Source organism: Crocodylus porosus, unplaced genomic scaffold (genome assembly GCF_001723895.1).
Source record: "Crocodylus porosus isolate Cpor-Errol unplaced genomic scaffold, CroPor_comp1, whole genome shotgun sequence".
Lineage (NCBI taxonomy): Eukaryota > Metazoa > Chordata > Crocodylia > Crocodylidae > Crocodylus > Crocodylus porosus.
In genome coordinates, this window is record NW_017728909.1 from 48,982,503 (window position 1) to 49,000,453 (window position 17,951).

General features: G+C 46.1%; 1 protein-coding gene across 2 annotated transcripts in view; it reads right to left on the minus strand.

The window, feature by feature from the left end:
• Positions 1–17,951, minus strand: part of POLK (DNA polymerase kappa) — a 62,103-nt gene that overhangs the window by 35,099 nt on the left and 9,053 nt on the right. For both annotated transcript variants that reach the window (XM_019532230.1, XM_019532229.1), the window contains exons 2-3: positions 6,929–7,103; positions 3,713–3,832 (exon numbers count right to left, since the gene is read on the minus strand). In XM_019532230.1, coding sequence (XP_019387775.1) covers positions 3,713–3,832; positions 6,929–7,066 — 258 coding nt within the window. In that variant the 5' untranslated portion in view covers positions 7,067–7,103. The remainder of the gene's footprint in view (positions 1–3,712; positions 3,833–6,928; positions 7,104–17,951) is intronic.

Genomic DNA, 17,951 nt, shown 5'->3' on the forward strand with positions numbered 1-17,951 from the left:
GTATGGAAGTGTGTGTGGGGGGTATTTGGGTGGGTGTGGGTCCTCTCATCACATGCCCCACTCCCATGGCACACAGTCTCCACCAGCAACAGCGGCAACAGGCAGTGGGCCCTCAGGGCGCTCATTGCCCATGGCACGCAAAGCCCCCAGCAGTAGGCAGCTTTGGCTGAGTCCCGGGACCTACACATGGCAGATAGAGCTGCCCCAGTTGGGCCTGCTAGTGTCTACCTTCACACCAAACCAGGCTGGCTCCATCAGGGCAGGCTGGGATAGCTCCGTGCCTCCATGTTGGGCTTCTAGCAGTCCAGTGAGGAGCTGCATGTCAAGGCATGGAACCATCCTGGCCTGGCCCAGCTGGAAGCCCAATCTGCCAGCACTCTGTGCCAGCATGTGGGGCTCTCAGCACTGCAGCTGGGACCACCTGCTGCCAGGCCAGACCAGGCCTGCTCCATGCCTCCACATGGGGCTCCTGGCACTGCAGGTGGGAGCTCCTCTACCCACTCATCAGCTGTCCAGTCGCATGCCATCGCACTTGTGATGGAGCGGGGCGAAGGAGCGGCTGTGATCTCTTTCTAGCGCCCCCTTCCGTGCCAAGTAGGCAGTTCAGCACCCTCTTACTCGCCTGCCACGTCTTGTTATATGGTTCTAGAAAGGAGGCTGCCTCTTGTCACCCTGGACACTGTGCAATGCTTATACTGTCCCCCGCTCCGTAGGGAGTGACTTGGTGCACCCCAGCCTTATGGGCTATGCGTGCCTCCAACCTCCCCTTTAGCATGCCCCAAGCCTCCCAGATGTACCGGACGTGATCTGGTGAGTTTCCCGTATGTGCCCTTCACCAGCGCCCCTGGGTTTGTCATGTAACCGGTGCCCCTGGGCTTGTCATGCAACCGGCGCCCCTTCATCGGCGCCCCTGGGCTTGTCACGCAACTGGCGCCCCTCTATCCGCTAGCCCTCTCGGGCCTAATTATATCCGCCCCCCTCCTGGGGTCCGCTCCATGCACAGATGGTGCCCCCCCCACTGGGGCCTGTCCCTCTGCGCACTCGCCCTCTCTGGGCTCTGTAATCGCGGACTCGCCCTCTCCGGGCTCGTCTCTATAGTAGCACCCTACCCTGGGCTTCTCTTCCTGTGTGCCCCCCTTTGGCCCTAACACGAGCCCCTCAGGCTTCTCACTGGTGCTCCTTGCAAGTGGGGCTCAGGTGGCCTTAGCCATGCCTGGCCCCCAAAATCCTCTTTGCCCCTTCTCAGAGCTGGGGTATTGCACCCTGAACTACAGTGCCCTCACCGGCGCTGTGCACCTTGTCAGGGCTGGGGTAATACACCCCTACTATGGTGCCCTCGCGGGCCCCGGGGTCCCCACCACTGCAGAGCCCCTCTGGGACTCTTCCCAATTGGGCTCAGGCGGCCCTCGCCTTACCTGGCCCCCTTTCTCTAGGTCCTGCCCCCCTGGGACTTCTACCTACACCCACGCTGGGCTTCTTCTCACTAAATGTGCCCTCCCCGGGCTCCTCAATCTGTTCGCCCCTTCTGGGGCCGGGGTCTAGATGCCCCACAATACAGCACCCCTCTCTGGCACTGGGAGCACCCCACCTCCCTGGGGAGCTCCTGATGAGGCTTCCTCCACCCCTACAGCCTTGCCCGGTCCTCCGGTGTAACAATAACTAAACAGAACCGTAAGCCAATCGGCTGTAACGCAACAATAAGCCTCCTGGTTACAACATAGGATCTAGGCCCACCTGGCTCTCTTGCAAAGGCCTCCCAGTCAGGATTCTCTCCACCCTCACCATGGTGTGGCCCCTTGGGTGCTCAGGCTGCACCACTTGTCTCTGCTTTGCTTGGCTCTCCTGCAGAGCTCCTGCATCTCAGGCTGCCCAAAGGGAACTGCTGCTAGGCTTTGGCCTGGGCTGTTTATAAAGGCCTGGCCCTGCCCCCTTCTGATCATGTGACCAGCCTGGCTGCTCCAGCAACTAACACCTGTGCTGTCTCAGGGAGCTTCAGCAGCCCTTATTCCTTCATAGGAACAGGGAACCCAAGTGCTCCTGTGACAGCACTCCTTGTCTCCATGTGGGGCTCCCAGCTGGATGCCAGAAGCCCCACAGAGGTGGAGGCACAAAGCCTGCCCAGTCTGATAGTGACCTCTGAAAGCCCGCACTTCCCACCAGCTTTCAAAGGGGCAGCCAGGGACCACTAATAAATTTTTTTTATTAAGGGAAGCAAGACTTATAAGGACAAGCTGAAAGAACTAGGGTTATTTATTCTGGAGAAGAGAAGACTCAGGGGGGATTTGATAACATCCTTCAAATACCTAAAGGGTATTACACAGAGGATGGAAATGGGCTTTTCTCTGTGGCCACAGGGTTAGGAGAAATGGCCTCAAACTTCAGCAGAGGGAATTTAGGTTGGTGTTACAAGGAACTTTCTGAGGGTAGTCACATGTTGGAACAGGCTACCTAGAGAAGCTGTGGACTTTGCATCCCTGGAAATTTTCCAGAACAGGTAGGACAAATAGTTGGTATGGTTTAATCAGGGACAATTTTGCCTTGAGCAAGGGGCTGGACTAGATGACCTTATGAGGTCACTTCCAGCCCTACTTTCCAAAGTTGTTCCTAGCTTATGAGGAAATAGGAGAGAATGAGACTAAAGACTGTAGGATAAAGAAAGACAGGATTTGGACAGGATGGGGGCATACTCATGTGGCAAGTGGCTGAAGGGCCTGTGGCCCATAACCACTCAGAAGTTGGACAGCGCTGCTGTAATGCAAAAGGAAAACTATTAATGCATTTATACAAATAAACATATTCAAGTTGCACAGGAAAACAATTCTGTCCTTTCCTAACTTTTTAATGCCTTACTTTAACCACCTTAACATTTTTATTTTAACTCTGATTCTGTATGCAACACTATCAAGGTTCTTATAACATCATCAATCACTACAGTATCATAAGCAGGCAATGTTCTTTGAGTAGATGTGATATCTTTTCTTAGACCAACTGAGTAGATGGAAAAAAGTTCTTAGCAACCAAAAACCCATCACTACAGTATCTGAATACTTATGCAGAAGTGTTTCTCATAGACAAGAAAAGGATCCACTAAAACCGGGTGTGCATGCATACAGCTCAGTAAAAGGAAACCATCTTTCTACTGCAGAACATGCATCTATGTCCAGTTTATTCACAAGTTTCAGTAAGATTGCATCTGTAAAACTCTTAAAGACTTGGATGACACTATTATCTTAGTAACACCACCTGCAGAAATAAAACAATGTTTTCCCCATCTACACGCATTAACCAGGAAGTTGTTTTAAAGAAGAGAAGCAAGTTGTTTAAATGAAAATACTGCTATGACACTTAAGAAAGTAAATGAACAGATTGCATAAAACTTCACCATAAGCAATGGATTTGATAATGATTGATTAGTTGTTTTCAGGATTGGGAAAGAAGAGTCGATTTAATTCCCTCATGTTCATACAAGAAACACTTCACATGAGATTATTTTTATATGTATTTTAATTTTCTTTTTTGTAACTAAACATACATTTATATAATCAAAGCAATCTCTGGGTTTTTTTCTGAACAGCTCTTCTCAACTTATAAATGGAACTAGGCAGATAGCACCTTAGGCACCATTTTAAAAAAGTAGGACAGACATCATTAAATCACACCCCCAAACCAATTATATTTTCTCCACTCTAAAAACTGGAAAGTTGATTGGTACCTGGAGCTGTGCTTTCAAGAGCTGCTGGCTGGTAATTTTCTCTTTCAGCTGCATCATTTTTTCAATGCGTTGGTTAACTTGTTGATCTTTTTTAAGCTCATTTTCATAAAATCTGGAACCCTACCCAAAAGAAAAAAAGATATATTTTTAAATTGATTTCTCTCTAGAATTATTAAACTATAAAAAGACATCATTTATCTACACAGATCTAAGTTATATTAAAAAACAGCTGTAATAAAATTAAAGTAATTTTATCTGAGAAGCAAATTCAGCCTCATCATATTTTAAATTCTAGATATTTTACGGATTACTTAAGAATATCACACCAGTACATGTTTTAGATTTTCAAATAATCAGGTACACTTAAAAAGAATAACTATGATGGTCTATAATTTACACATTCAACATACATAAAGTTAATAGTCTTCTGTCCCTCCTCAAAGTTTACTGTATTTTTCAGGAAATTTGTTAGGCTCAGAAGTGGAGGGAACTCATCCCAGAGTGTTACACTAAAATTCAGAAATAAACACACACACACAAAGCAGAAATAACCCCAAAAAACTCTACCCTCTGCACTGTTTTCTTTTGTGTATTAGAAAACACTGGGCATGTCTAGACATGCGCAGGACTGCACAGTTGCTACTGTGCAGTCATTTAGTACTTGCTTAAGTACTGTGTTACTGTATAGGCCTGGCACCTCACAGGTCATTTCCAATGCTACTGTGCACTAGCGTCCACCTCACAGATTGCGCCTGCTGGCACTATGGCAATATAGCATCTCGTGTAGATGTACCCACTGAGCAAAGCATTTTTACTTTACATGACCAGCACTTCCTCACAGATCCACCTAGGTTCGTCGAGAGAAAAAAAGATACTATTATATAAATCAGCATTATATATGGTATACAGCCTTATCTAGAGTCATATATGCACTAGCGATCACAAAAAATATTGCAGATTTATAAACTGCTCAGAAGACCAGAGTTATGAGAATGGTTAGTGTCATAGAAAAATCTCTCAAATGAAAAGAGGATGAAAAGACTGAGATTCCTTATCTTAGAAAGGAAATGAATAAAATGGGGTTATAATAAAGGTATTTATAGTAGCCAATAATGATATAGAGAAAAATAGATACAGAGTACAGACGTTATTAGTTTCCAAGCACAAGAATATGGGGACATATAAACTGAAAGATATAACATGCAATACTGATGAAACAAAACACTTCTTTACACAATATATGGAACCGATTATTCAGGGAGATTGCTGAAGTCATGAATGTAGCCGAGGATTATACTGATTTCTAACTAGTAGAGATTGAGGGAAACTGCATCCAAATACAAGGGATATCACCTCTCCTTTCTATAAGCAAACACTATTGTGGCGATGAAGAAAGAAGACTCCTATGCTCTCTCTTCTGGGTTAGTTGTATATTTTTTCACTGTTTAAAGTCTGGATTCTCCTTTATTGCTCTTACAGTACCTCACAATGTAACACAAAGCAGTGAATGATTTTGGAAAGGTTTTTGGACAAAACAAAAGGGAAGAGAGTCTTGGGAGAACGTTTCAGACTTCCATACAAGCTGGTTATGGGGGTACAACTCCATACCATCATCACTGTGCCTCATCTTGGCAACCATGGCAGCACAGAACTCCAGGTAGTGGTAGCAACACCAAGCCTCCCCACCCCACTCTATCCTCCTGCTCAGTCCTGCCCACTGGGCCCTCCCGCACTGGGTCCCATCTGCTGGGCCATAAAGACAGCTCCTACCCAGTGCTGACTGGGCCCAGGCTGTAGCCCCCTACGGCCCCACTGTGGGCACAAAAATCTAGGGGGGCATGTGGCCCCCTATTTCCCCCCAACTCATCGCCTATGTGGTCATCTATGCCCCCTGCCCTACATACACACACACATACTGGATGGGCTGGGGCCTGGGGGCAGGAGGCAGTGGGTTGGGAATGAGGGGCACCAGTGGGGACTGGAGGAGTGGGGGGGGGCTATGGGTCAGGAATAAAAGGCACTGGCAGGGCTGGGTGGCTGTAGCTCGAGAGTAAGGGACACCAGCAGGGCTGTGGGTTGGGAGTGAGGGGCAATGGCATAAGCAGGGACAGGGTACCAGTATATCGGCGCTCCTTAGCGCCACAAAGCATCGACGGGGTAAGGAAGGACAGAACAAAGGGCAAAGAGCTCTGATTTTCCATGGTAAGAAAAACAAAATCAAACACCAAAATATAAAGGTATTTAGAATTTATTTTATAATGACTGAGACACTGGTAGGCTTCCAGATTGCTTTGAAATTGTAAATATATCACTAACATTGTGTTCAACTGATACCCACACACACACACACACACACACACAGAGTGGTGTTTCATTTTAATAGTGGAAAAATGTGGATTTTGGGGGGGTTTACTCAGAGAATTTTGGATTTTTTAAATGGAGAAAACCAGGATCTCTGGTAATTATACAGAAATTATTTCCACAAATTGCCAATAGCACATCTCTTAAAAGGAGTTATGTCTTCACGAAACAATAAACAGATGGATCAGATGAAATACACGACAAACAAAAATACTGGTTTCAAGCAAATATTTTTTGTATAGTGAAAGGAATAGCAATACATAAAACAATATCTAAAGCAACAGTTTTTTAAGGTTTTCAATAAAGTATTTTTTCCATAAAGTAACAACCAATGTAAGGCTACCTTGACCACTATTGTTAAAAAGGAATGTGATGGTAAGATAATTAAGAGTTATTCCTGAAGAGTCATCCCCAGGCTAGTCCATGAAAAAAAGAGTCTCTGAAAATGAAAAGAAGGATTTATCCCCTTGTGCAACTGCTCCCTGTCCGGCTCCACAGCATCTCCTGCCAATCCAGGGTTCCAACCATGCTTCATATCCATCTCTACAAGGTCTGAGGGGCATTATGCCACACACCCCCTTTAGTAAATCCCAGATCTGCCTGTCCTTTCACATGGGGTTATTAAGTACAGAGGAGTCTAAAAACAGTTACAGATTCCAACTTTTCTAGCAGATTCCCCATCAGTTTGGGGGAAGGTAACGTATTGTGTACCCAACATGCATGACCTTGGAGAGAGCTGCAAGGCGGCTCCCTTTATTAAGGCAAAATACAATACTTTATATAAGCAGAAACAACAAGTAAAATACAAAGAAACTTATCTATAGCCAACACCAATGAAAGGTTATATAAACAAACCTTGGTGGCCTCCATTATGATTTTGTTGATTTTTTCTTTATCCAGTCCTTGCATTCCAGCTTTATTATCATTGAGGCCCACTCGAAGCAGAAACCCATTATCAGAAGAGACATCACCACTTTCCTTTGTGCAGTCCATAGTGCAATCCAGAGAGCACTTTCTTCAATTTCAACACCTGAAAAAGAACAAGTTCCAGATGTTTTTCAAAACTCCAGCTGATGACTAATATCATTCCACAAATTACTTCCCATTTCATTATATGCATCACATTTGCATCCCTAATATAAATATTTTCTTCAAAGTAGCTCAGCTCCACATACTCACTTCAGATTATCACTAGCATTTGGTTGCCTAGTTTTCTTACAAGTATCTAAAAGATATCACCCACAGGAAAAGTATAGCTGCCCTGACAACTTCAGGTAAAGTCCCTTGTGCAAGCATAATGCATTGGGTTTACAGCTGTGAGGTGGCTTTTCTTGTAACTAGCTATTACAGACTCACTGAAAATAAGAAATGAAATTGGCACTGCCAACCAGCAGGTCACATTAAAGAATTCCAACAAATAACAGATTCATATATTTCATGCTGACCATCTAGCCCAGGGGTATCAAAGATCTAGCCTGTGAACCAGATCTGGCATACAGCACGCATGTGAAGTCCATCTGGAGCCAGTCTGGGGTGCATGCTACATGTAGGCACCCATGCCAGACTAGCTCTACAGAATGAAACTGGGGCTAATCCAGATCAGGCCTATAGAGTTCATGAGGCCAGTTTGGAGCGGGCACTGCATGCAGCATGTACTATGTGCCATGCTAGGCTGGAGCTGGCATGCACCAGTTGTGGCACCCATGCCAGAATGGCCCTGCACACTAAATCTGGGGCTAGGCTGGTTGAGGCCCACAGACAGGCCCCATGTGCTAGATTCAGTGCACAGGACCAGTCTGGTGAGGGTACAACATGAAGTCCACACCCCAGACTAGCCCTGTACTCTGCATGTATTACATGCTCTGGATCAGTCCCACATGCTGCTGGGTCCAAGGACAGGGCTGGGCCCAGTGTATGTCTGATAAGCAACACACATGGCTGATCCAGAGCACACGCTGCATCTGGTATCCCCACCAGACTAGCCCTGGGGCTGAATCCAGCATGAGAGGCTAGTCTGTGGACCTAATCCAGCCCTCAGACTGGCCTAACACCCCTCTGTCATCCAGCTTACACAGCCAGACGACTTGGACACCCCCAATCTAGCCGGATTTTCTGCACAGTGAAAACCATAAAACTTCACCCAGTAATATCTTCTAGGACTGTGTGAAATTTCACTGTCCGTTTCATTCCAACACTGTTTTGACTAATTTCAAGGTCGAAACAGCAAAATCAGAACGAAACAAAGGCCATTGAAATAGCCTCAAAACAAAACGAAGCTAGTCCAAACGCTTTGACCATCAAAATGTTTCGACCATAGGCTGGGGATGGGAAGTCAGTCCAGCTGGGTCAACTTCCCATCCCCAGCGCAAGAGCTGGCAGGGGACGGGAAGCCAGCCCAGCTGGGCTGACTCCGCATCCACCACCCCCCATCCCCCATGCTAGATTGCACCGGGGCAGGAGGCAGCTCAGCTGGGCTGCCTCGCCACCCCCAACACAATCTAGTGCAGGGGATGGGAAGTCAGCTCAGCTGTGCTGACTTCCAGACTCCGGCCTGATCTAGTGCTGGGGATGGGAAGTCAGCCCAGGTTGGCCGACTTCCCATCCCCAGTGAAACTTTGAAATAGTGTCAAAACAGCCTTTCCGTTTCGACGGAATGGAATGGAACAACTTTTTTGTATTGAAATGAAATTAGAAAAGGAACACTGCTCCACTGAACCATCGAAACTCAAGGCAAAATGGAACAGTGCCATTTGGCACAACCCTAATATCTTCTGCAAGCCAATAAAATCTGCTGGAGCTCTAGCATTTCTTTTTAAAAAAGGTATTCAGACTTGACTTGCACACTTCAAGTGATGGAGACTCTACCACATTACTAAGTAAATTTTTGTATTATCATTAAAAAATTGCACCTTGTTTCTTACCCAATTTTATCTAGCTTCAGCACCCACCCACTAAACCATTTTACTTGATTAAAGAGCCATCTCATATTAGTTATTTCCTAGCCTTAAAAGCACTTGTAGCCTATGACCAAGTTACCTCTTCAGGTTCTCTTGGTGAAAGTAAACAGGTTGAGCCTCTTTTTCTCTCTCTCACTATATGGCATGTTTCCCAGATCTCAAGTTATTATTCAACAGAATGAGAATGAAATGGTGCCTAGCCTACTGTTTAGTGACCTTGCAGTCTCCTGTTTGAAGGGTTAGCCCAAACAAGCAAAGCCCTCCGAATGATGACACAGAGTAAATAAGAGAATATGTATTTATTATTAAAAGAGGGTACAGTGGCAGCTCCACCCCACCCACAGCTGCTGACTCAAAAACTTGCAAACTTCTCCCCTATGCAGGAAGCACACTCACTCCTCAAATTTCCTTCTGCAGCTACTTCCTGAGTTACGGGTCCTTCCTATTTGGGACAAGCCGCACCCTTCAGGGGCAGTCTATGAATGTGCAACAGTTGCAGAGCCATCCGGTATAAGTCACTTCATTACATGACAGTGGAAATCGTATAAATTTAGGTGTTGGAACTTCCCTAATAAAACACACATTTGTACAGCAGCTTCAACAAAGAAGCTTCTAAATTACTTAGCAAATGAATGTCATGGCCTAAGCCAGAGATGTTTGTTTCCCCTATTTTTCAGAAGAATGCCAGTGTTCTGTTTTGCTGAACTAACTTTCACCCTGTAAAGCAGATCACTACTTGTAATCTTATATTGAAGACAGCTTTTTTGTCCAAATTTAAAGTCCAGTCTGACCAAAAGTACTCTAAGTTCTATCCAGTTCATTATTTGTGCCATTTTTTTCGAGAAAGCCGAGTCCAGCTAAGTGATATTTTGTATGCTTTTTGGCTTTGGCCCGTTGGACTTCTAACAAAGGAGGGATAAGAAGAATAGCATCTGGGCTACTCTAAGGCTAGCTGGCAAAGAGTACAGACCCAAGTCAACCATTATTCTGAAGCATGCTTTCCACCTATGATGGTGTGACTTGCCAGTGTATTTGAGAACTAGACACCCAGCAAACCCTAACAGAGCAGCTGGGCCCCAGAATTCAGACCAACAGGGATGCTTCCCATGCTTGAGTGACCACTCCAAATGCCATGCAAAATTTACTAGAACTTCCCCTTTCAGTCATCCTAACAGCAGCTGCACCAGGGAAATGTTGCAATCTAGAAACCCTAGTGATAATAGACATAAGCAGAAATATAATACCTTTCAGGCCAGGGATAGGCATTCAATTCCAGGACTGCATGTTTCCAGGAAATTTGCAGTACTGGAAAATGTGGTAAGAAGCAGGGGCATACAGGTGTATGCCAAGAGAGCTAGTCACCTCAAAAGTGAGCTCTCTAGCTAAGGGGCAACAGGGAGATGCTCCTTTCCTACCCCTGCCCAGGCCCCTGTGGCAGACTGGCTGTCTCCAGCCAATATCACATGGGCATCAAGCTGGAGGTAACAGCAGGGGAGAGGCAGCCCTCCCTGCCCCTGCTTTCCTGTGCCAGCAAACTGGAGCTCTACTTGCAGCTCTGGCACATTCTCTCCTAGGGCAGTAACTGGAGGCTTTACTTCCCTTTAAACAGCACTGAGGATCCCAGTGTTTTTAAATAGTGCCAGGAAATTAGGCTGCCCTTTAAACAACATGAGGGAACTCTGCTATTCAAAGGATAGACATGGGTTCCTGCAGGGCTGGGCAGCTCTTGTCCCTGATTAGGGCAACATAGGCGTTTTGGAGGAATGTTGCCAGTGTTTTGGATGTAGGGGCAACACTCCTCCCACGGCTGTCAGAGCAAAGGTAGGAGCCTGTGCTTTAGCAGCTGTGGGGGCACTGCAGAAGGCCAGGGGCACCTTCCAGCCAGAACACCAGGCAGAGGGCAGCTGGAGCTCCACTGGCCCTGAAGCTGGGACATAGCACCCATCAGCAGGACAGAACAGGGGGCAGGGACATCCTCTGGGTCTCAGATCCCCCTTGCCCAATGCTGTTGATCAGCTGATTTGCAGGACCAGGCAGGAGGCAGCCCCCAGAATTACCCTGTCTGGTCCCTTGATTGGGGCTGGAAAATGGGCAGCAGCTCTGGGGACCCTGACAGCTGGCTGCTGTTACCAGGCAGCCAGCCATTCTCCCGCTCTCCCAGGACAGCTGGGGACTGTAGGATACAGGTGGTGCTAAAAGGGTCTCCAGGGAGCCCCAGTTATTGTTTTTATGGTATTATATATACATACCTGTAAACAACTTCCCAGAGCAGCATAGTTGCTCTTTGAAAGAGTTAGCAGTTTGTGACAGAAGCAGTTTCTTTCTGTATAAACTGCTGAAATGCTTGAACACTTGCTCTTTGTGGCCAGAAAACAGGTGCTTTTTTCCTGGCTCAAAGGTAATGCCTATAGCCTGAGTCAGTGTAGATGCCCATCATGCCTCTAAGTATCCTGCCCATATTCTGGGTCTTTTGTCCTCCTTCGTTTCCTTCACATTGCCTATAATTGAATACCTACTTCACTCTTACCTTCCTTCTACCATTCTACCACTCAGTTGGTCTAATAAATGATATCACATCTACCCAAACAACCTTGCCTTCTACCATTGTAGTCTTTGCAGGTCCTTTTGTTTTGTTCCCAATGTTTGGAAAGATCTCTCAATTTCAGTGCATCATGCTCTAACTTCCTCATTCAAATCATTCCCCCCAAAAATCAGTTTCATTGCACAAGTTTCAAACAGCAACTCCCATCAGTCAAATGCTTTATCTCAATATTATACAACCAGTGAGGAGCATGCAGATGTTGATGGTGATTATGCTTAGGGTTATAGTGGATCACAAGCTAAATATGACTCAACACTGTAATGCTGTTGGAAGGAAAAAAATAGCATAATGAGATGTATTAAGTCGAGCATCACGTGTATTACAAGGAATAACTCTTCCACTGGCAAGGCCTCCTCTAGGGTACTGCATCTAGTTCTGGGCACTGCGCTTTGAGAAGGACAAACTGAAGAGATCAGAGGAGACCACCAACAACTATCAGAGGTTTAGAAAATATGAAATATGGGGGGAAAGGCTGGAAGAATGACGACTACTTCATTTGAAGAAAAGATAATCAAGGGGGATTTGGTAACAGTCTTTAAACAGAAAAAGGGTTGTTTTAAGTACCTGGCAGACAGTTGCTCTCTGTGTCAATAGGGACAGGACAAGAAGTAATGGGCTGAAACAAGCAAGATTTAGCTATTAGGAAGAGATTCCTAACAATGAGAGAAAGTACAAGAACATGCTATCTGAAAAGGCTGGGGATTCTCCATCACTGAATGCTTCTAACTGCAAGCTAGATAAATGTTTGTTTGAAATGATTTAACCAGTGGTGCTTAATCTTTTCTCCCTGCCCTATGTGCCCAGCATATCAGAAACATGCTTGCCCTGACCTGCACACTCAGTGGATCAGGCCTATACCCAACCCACACACCCAATCTAATATGCAAGTCTGCATTATCCAGCCCACAAGGCTTACCATAAAATCTAGAAATCCAGAAAGTTGGCAGCAGGGGAGCAGCAACTAATGCTGCCACTGTTCCCTACCCCCCTGCCAAAATTTTGGGCAGGGGGGAGCTTGGGAGTTGAGCGCCCCTGGTTTAGACCTGAGTGTCAAAGATATGACCCACAGGTTGGAGCCAGCCCATGAAGCCCTATCATCTGGATCATAGTGGTGCTTGTGGGTATCAGACTGGACCCCTGCATGCTGCATTGCAGCATACCTTGAACTGGCCCTGCATGCTGTGTGCAACATATGCCAGCCTGAGACAGCCTACTGTATGCGGGAGTAGAGTTGGCATGTGTGCTGCATGCTGTATGCAGGGTTGGTCCAGGATGTGTGCTGCACGTGACACCCACACCAGCTCTGCACGCTGAATCCGATGCACACAGGTTTAGTCTGTGGGCCCAACCCAGCCTGCAGGGCCTGATGAGTGTGATAGCTCTTGTTTAGACAAAAGGTCATGCTGCCTTGAATGGGGGTGGGACTAAATAGCCTTTCCAGCCCTGTTTTTTGATAACTCCCTGAAAAGAACCAACAACAAAACAACTACAGTAACACCAGTTAATTAGGGACTTGACTTTAGTTCCTAACCAAGTTTTATGGTGTAAAGAAGGGAAAAAGGTGAGGCATAATTTATATACTTTTCAGATGCTTAATGAGAGAAATAGAAACTGAAGACTTTATTGTTTGCAGAAAGGCATGTTTTGGAAAAAATAAACCCTTGGCATACTCCATGGTGAAGTAAGCTAGGACTCACAAAAGTTCTGCTATATGTCTCTGACTTTTTTAATCTATAAGGCGCAAATATATTTTGCCTTCTGCCTGACTTCAGGCTAACGCTGCTAAACATGAACAGCATGTGCCCCCAGTGGCTGGGAGTGGTGGCAACAGAAGTGTGGTGGCAGGAGCCTGGTGGCAGTAAGCACAGAGCTCCTGCAGACACCACCAACAGTGCCGGCAGCAGGGGCGGGAGGGTGGCGAGTGCCGACCAGGGGTCAGCAACCACCTGCAGGCACCACTGACAGTGTACCCCCATGCATCGCTCCTGCCGCTAACTACTTCACGGTATTGTTAACTCCAAGTTGGCAAAGATCTACCAATGTAAACACAGATACAAAAATTATTTAACCAGCTAAGAAACTGAAGGAGGGAGAGGAACTTGTGAAACTGTAGAAACTGTTAAAGTAACAAGGTATTTTACTGGAGAAACTAATAAGGATAAGAACCAATGTTTTGAGTGGAAAGTTAATTTATACAGGGCCTTGTTTGCCACTAAAGCAAAATGCAATTAAAAATTGATTACAAAAGCCTGAAAGAGGCTGTAAAGTTTTTATAGGCTCAGGAATTCACATACATACTTGATTCTGAATGGTTTAGGCAGAGCAGCCAGCTCCAGAGAGCTTTTGGGGTACTGCATTATAACAACCCTTTGAAAAATTGCAGTGTCCTTCAAAACTGTGTGGGCTAAATCTCTTGAGTATAGTGGAGAATCAGGGAAACCGGACACGAGAATCAGGAAATCCAGTCAATCTACAGTTAAACACTAACCTATTATTCTGGTAATAGGGGAGGGGAAGACTACCCAGTGGGGGAATACAAATGGTTGCTACTTGAGGGTGAAGAGAAACAGCTGATGGCCTCCACCCTAAGAGGCTCATAAGCCAAGTGGAATGCCTTGCTAATGAGCTGTGCTCCACAGAGCAAATCATGCTGTGTACCTTGTCTACAAGTTTAGAATCTGAAGTGAAGAAAGCAAAGGAAATAAATCACGAACAGTGCAGGGACACAGCAAAAACCAGAAACCTGAAAGACATCAACATGAGAAACTGAAAACTGAGTGGGGAGAGCAGAGAAGGAACAGGATGATCACCCAATGTGGGGTGACACTAGGAAATGCTTTCAAACACCCCTCTCCTACCCTAATCAGTATTTGGCTTCATGCCTGACATTTTTTTCAGAACCAGCCTTAAGGGAATGACTTGTGTCTGATATTTGCTGCAACCCTCTAAACCAGTGGTGCTCAACGTATCTGGCCCTGTGGGTCACATGAGTCATGCGCAACCAGTCTGCAGGCCAGCGCCAGCATGGGTGGGATCTGGTGCACCTGCCCAGAGCCTGCCTGACCCCAGGCACTGAATGTGACTGTTGAACAATGCTGCATGGTTGCTCGAGCTGGTGTGATGTAATGTGCAGAGCCACATCATCTGCCCCATGGAGCTTCTCATGCCATGGATCCAGAAATCTGGCAGCAGGGGAACATCAATTAGGACTGCCACCACTCTGCAAGCACCAACATATTTCCAGACCTGGGCTGGATGACACAGCTCTGTGGGCCCGATATGGCCCACTGGCTGGAGGTTGAGCATCTGCTCTAGACTAGTACAGGCCAACCTTTTTGGCAAACATGCCACATTAGCCCCACACCTCCCTGAATTACACTATCCTTTTCCCTTGCCTGATCTGCTGCTCTGCTTTCTGCTCCCTGCCTAATTTGATAGTCTGGTTTCTGCTCCTTTTCCTATCTGACACTGTGCTGCCTTTCTTTCCCCTGATCTTCTGAGTGCCCCACACACAGGCTGCCTGTGCCATAGTCAGTACTTATACTGCAGGTTGACCACCTCTGCTCTAGATGGTCTTTATTCAAATTCCATCACTACAATACTATGAGTTGCTCTGTGTGGTGTGCCAGAACATTAAAACTTTCTGTATTCCTCTGAGAAAAAAAAAGAAAAAATGAGGAATTGAGGAAAAAAAGAACGCCCCCCCAAAAAAAATACTTGCAAAGGTATTCAGCTTGGTACAGGCAGTGTCACAGTCCAGAGAACTTCTTCTGAAGTCAACTGACAATTTGCTTTTCACCTATTATATAATCAACAGTTATGAAACAGTAGTAACACTGGAAAAGGACACCTCTGGGAAAAAGGTTGAAAGAGTCTGTATTTGCATACAGGATATTGACTCAATGCACAAAAAGTGTAAATTAACTGTCTTAAAGGAAAAGTAAATGTTTATTAACCACCAGTCATCCGTTATGGAAAACAACAGAGTAAATTTGGTTTTGAGCTAAAAAATAAATAAAAAAGAAGCCACTCTGCCCCTCTAAACCCTGACAGGGGGGAAAAAACCTGAACAACAAATTTTAGAAATGTGAAAGCAGTCATGTCCTACATACACAAAAAAACTATAGTGTTCCAAGGAGATTCCAGTGCCCAAAATACTGATGATGCAAATAAATAGAAAAGGAGAGAGACATTTTTACTATTCTTTTCTTTTCAAGGAAAACCTTTTCAGTTTTAAGATGACTAAAATCAAAAGTCCAATTATATTATTTCTTCACAATTCCTATAAAACAGATGAAGGACACCAACAACATTCAATTCCAATTTGACACTTAGTATTATTACATGACTATCAAACAAGCTCCCCATGGTTTCAAGCACAGAAAATAGTTTTGATCATTTCAGTACCTCACTTCTTTTAGCCTAATAACAAGACCATAATCAACCAAGATGAAAAAGGATTTCATTTCAGAAACTTCTGACTAAAAGGATCGTTCCACCAAAGGAGCAGGAAACTCTGAGGCTAATACTATCAATATAATGCAATTTATCAGAGACTCATAGGAAACTAAGGTTGGAAGGAACCTCAGGAAGTCATCTAGTCCAACTCCCTGCTCAGAGAAGGACTAATCCAACTATATCATTCCAGCCAGGGCTTTGTAGAGCTGGGTCTTAAAAACCTCCAAGGATTAACATTCCACCACCTCTCTAGGTGACCCTTTCTAGTGCTTCACCACCTTCCTAAGGAGAAAGTTCTTCCTAATATCCAACCTAAACCTCCCTTGCTGCAACTTGAGACCATTGTTCCTTGCTTGGTCATCTGCCACTACAGAAAATAGTCTAACTCCATCCTCTTTGGAGCACCCTTCAGCTAGTTAAAAACTGCTATAAAATCCCTTCTCAGCCTCCTCTTCTGCAGGCTAAATAAACCAAGTTCCTTCAGCCTCTCCTCAGAAGTTATGTGCCCCAGCTCCCAAACCATTTTCACTGCCCTCCACTGGACTCTTGCCAACTTGTCCACATCCTTTCTATAGCGAGAGGCCCAAAACTGAACACAGTACTCCAGATGTGGCCTTATCAGTGCCAAATAGAAGGGAACAATTACTTCCCTCAATCTGCTGGCAATGCTTCTAATAATGCATCCCAGTATGCTATTAGCCTTCTTGGCAACAAGAGCACGCTGCTGACTCATATCAATCTTACTATCCACTGTAACCCGCAGGTCCTTTTCTGCAGAGCTGCTGCACAGCCAGTCAGTCCCCAGGCTGTAGCAGTGGATGGGATTCTTCCATCCTATGTACACGACTTTGCACTTGTTCTTATTGAACCTCATGAAATTTCTTTTGGCCCAATCCTCCAATTTGTCTAGGGCAGTGTTCTCCAACCTTTTTAAGTACCAGGTCACTTTTTGAATTAAAGTGCTACCCAGGATCTACTGTGTGCCACAGCCCCACCCAGCAGGTCAGTCTGTGGGAGAGGTTGTGCGCAATAGATCCTGGGTTGCACTTTAATTCAAAAGCTGATCTAGTATTTAAAAGAGGGAGAGTGTGGAGCAGAGGCAGGGGCAGGGTCTGGAGTGAGTGGGGCACCAGCCAAGCCAGGTGGTAGGATGATCAGAGACAGGGTGGCTCATCCAGGCACGGGGGGAGGGGGGGGACCTCCTGCCTCTGTTTGCACCCTGGAGGAGACCTGGGCACGTGCCCCTTCACAATCTGTCACAGAGGTGTCACCCCAGCACCCAGATGCATGTGGCATCACAGCGCTCCCAGGGCAGCTGCAGCAGGGCTCAGGACGCAAAGCTCAGCATGCAGCGGCATCTGCTTCCACCCCGCGTTCAAATTGGGGGTGCATGTTCCCCACAGGCCTCTGTCAGGATACACGCAGCAGCAGGAGCCTTCCCACGCCTGGACAAGCCACCTGGGCTCCGATCGGTACTTACCTACCACAGGTGATTTTAAATCACCCGGACATCTGCTGGGAGGAACAGTCAGCCAGGACGGACCATTCCAGGAGGGTCCCAGCTGAGATACAGGACCTCCACTTAATCCAGGAGGTGCACGGTCCCACCAGAGGAAACGCCCTGTTGGACCTGGTCCTGGCCACAGGCAATGACCTGGTAAGAGGCGTCCAGGTTCTTGACCACCTGGGCGATAGCAATCATCGCTTGCTGGAATTCACCACGCAGCGCAGGGTGTTAAGGGCCTGCAGCAAGACAGTAGCCCTAGACTTTAGGAGGGCCAACTTCAACAAGTTGAGGAGACTAGTGGGTGAGGTGCTGGGGTCCTTGAGGGCAGGGGAACTCAGTGTCTAGGACGAGTGG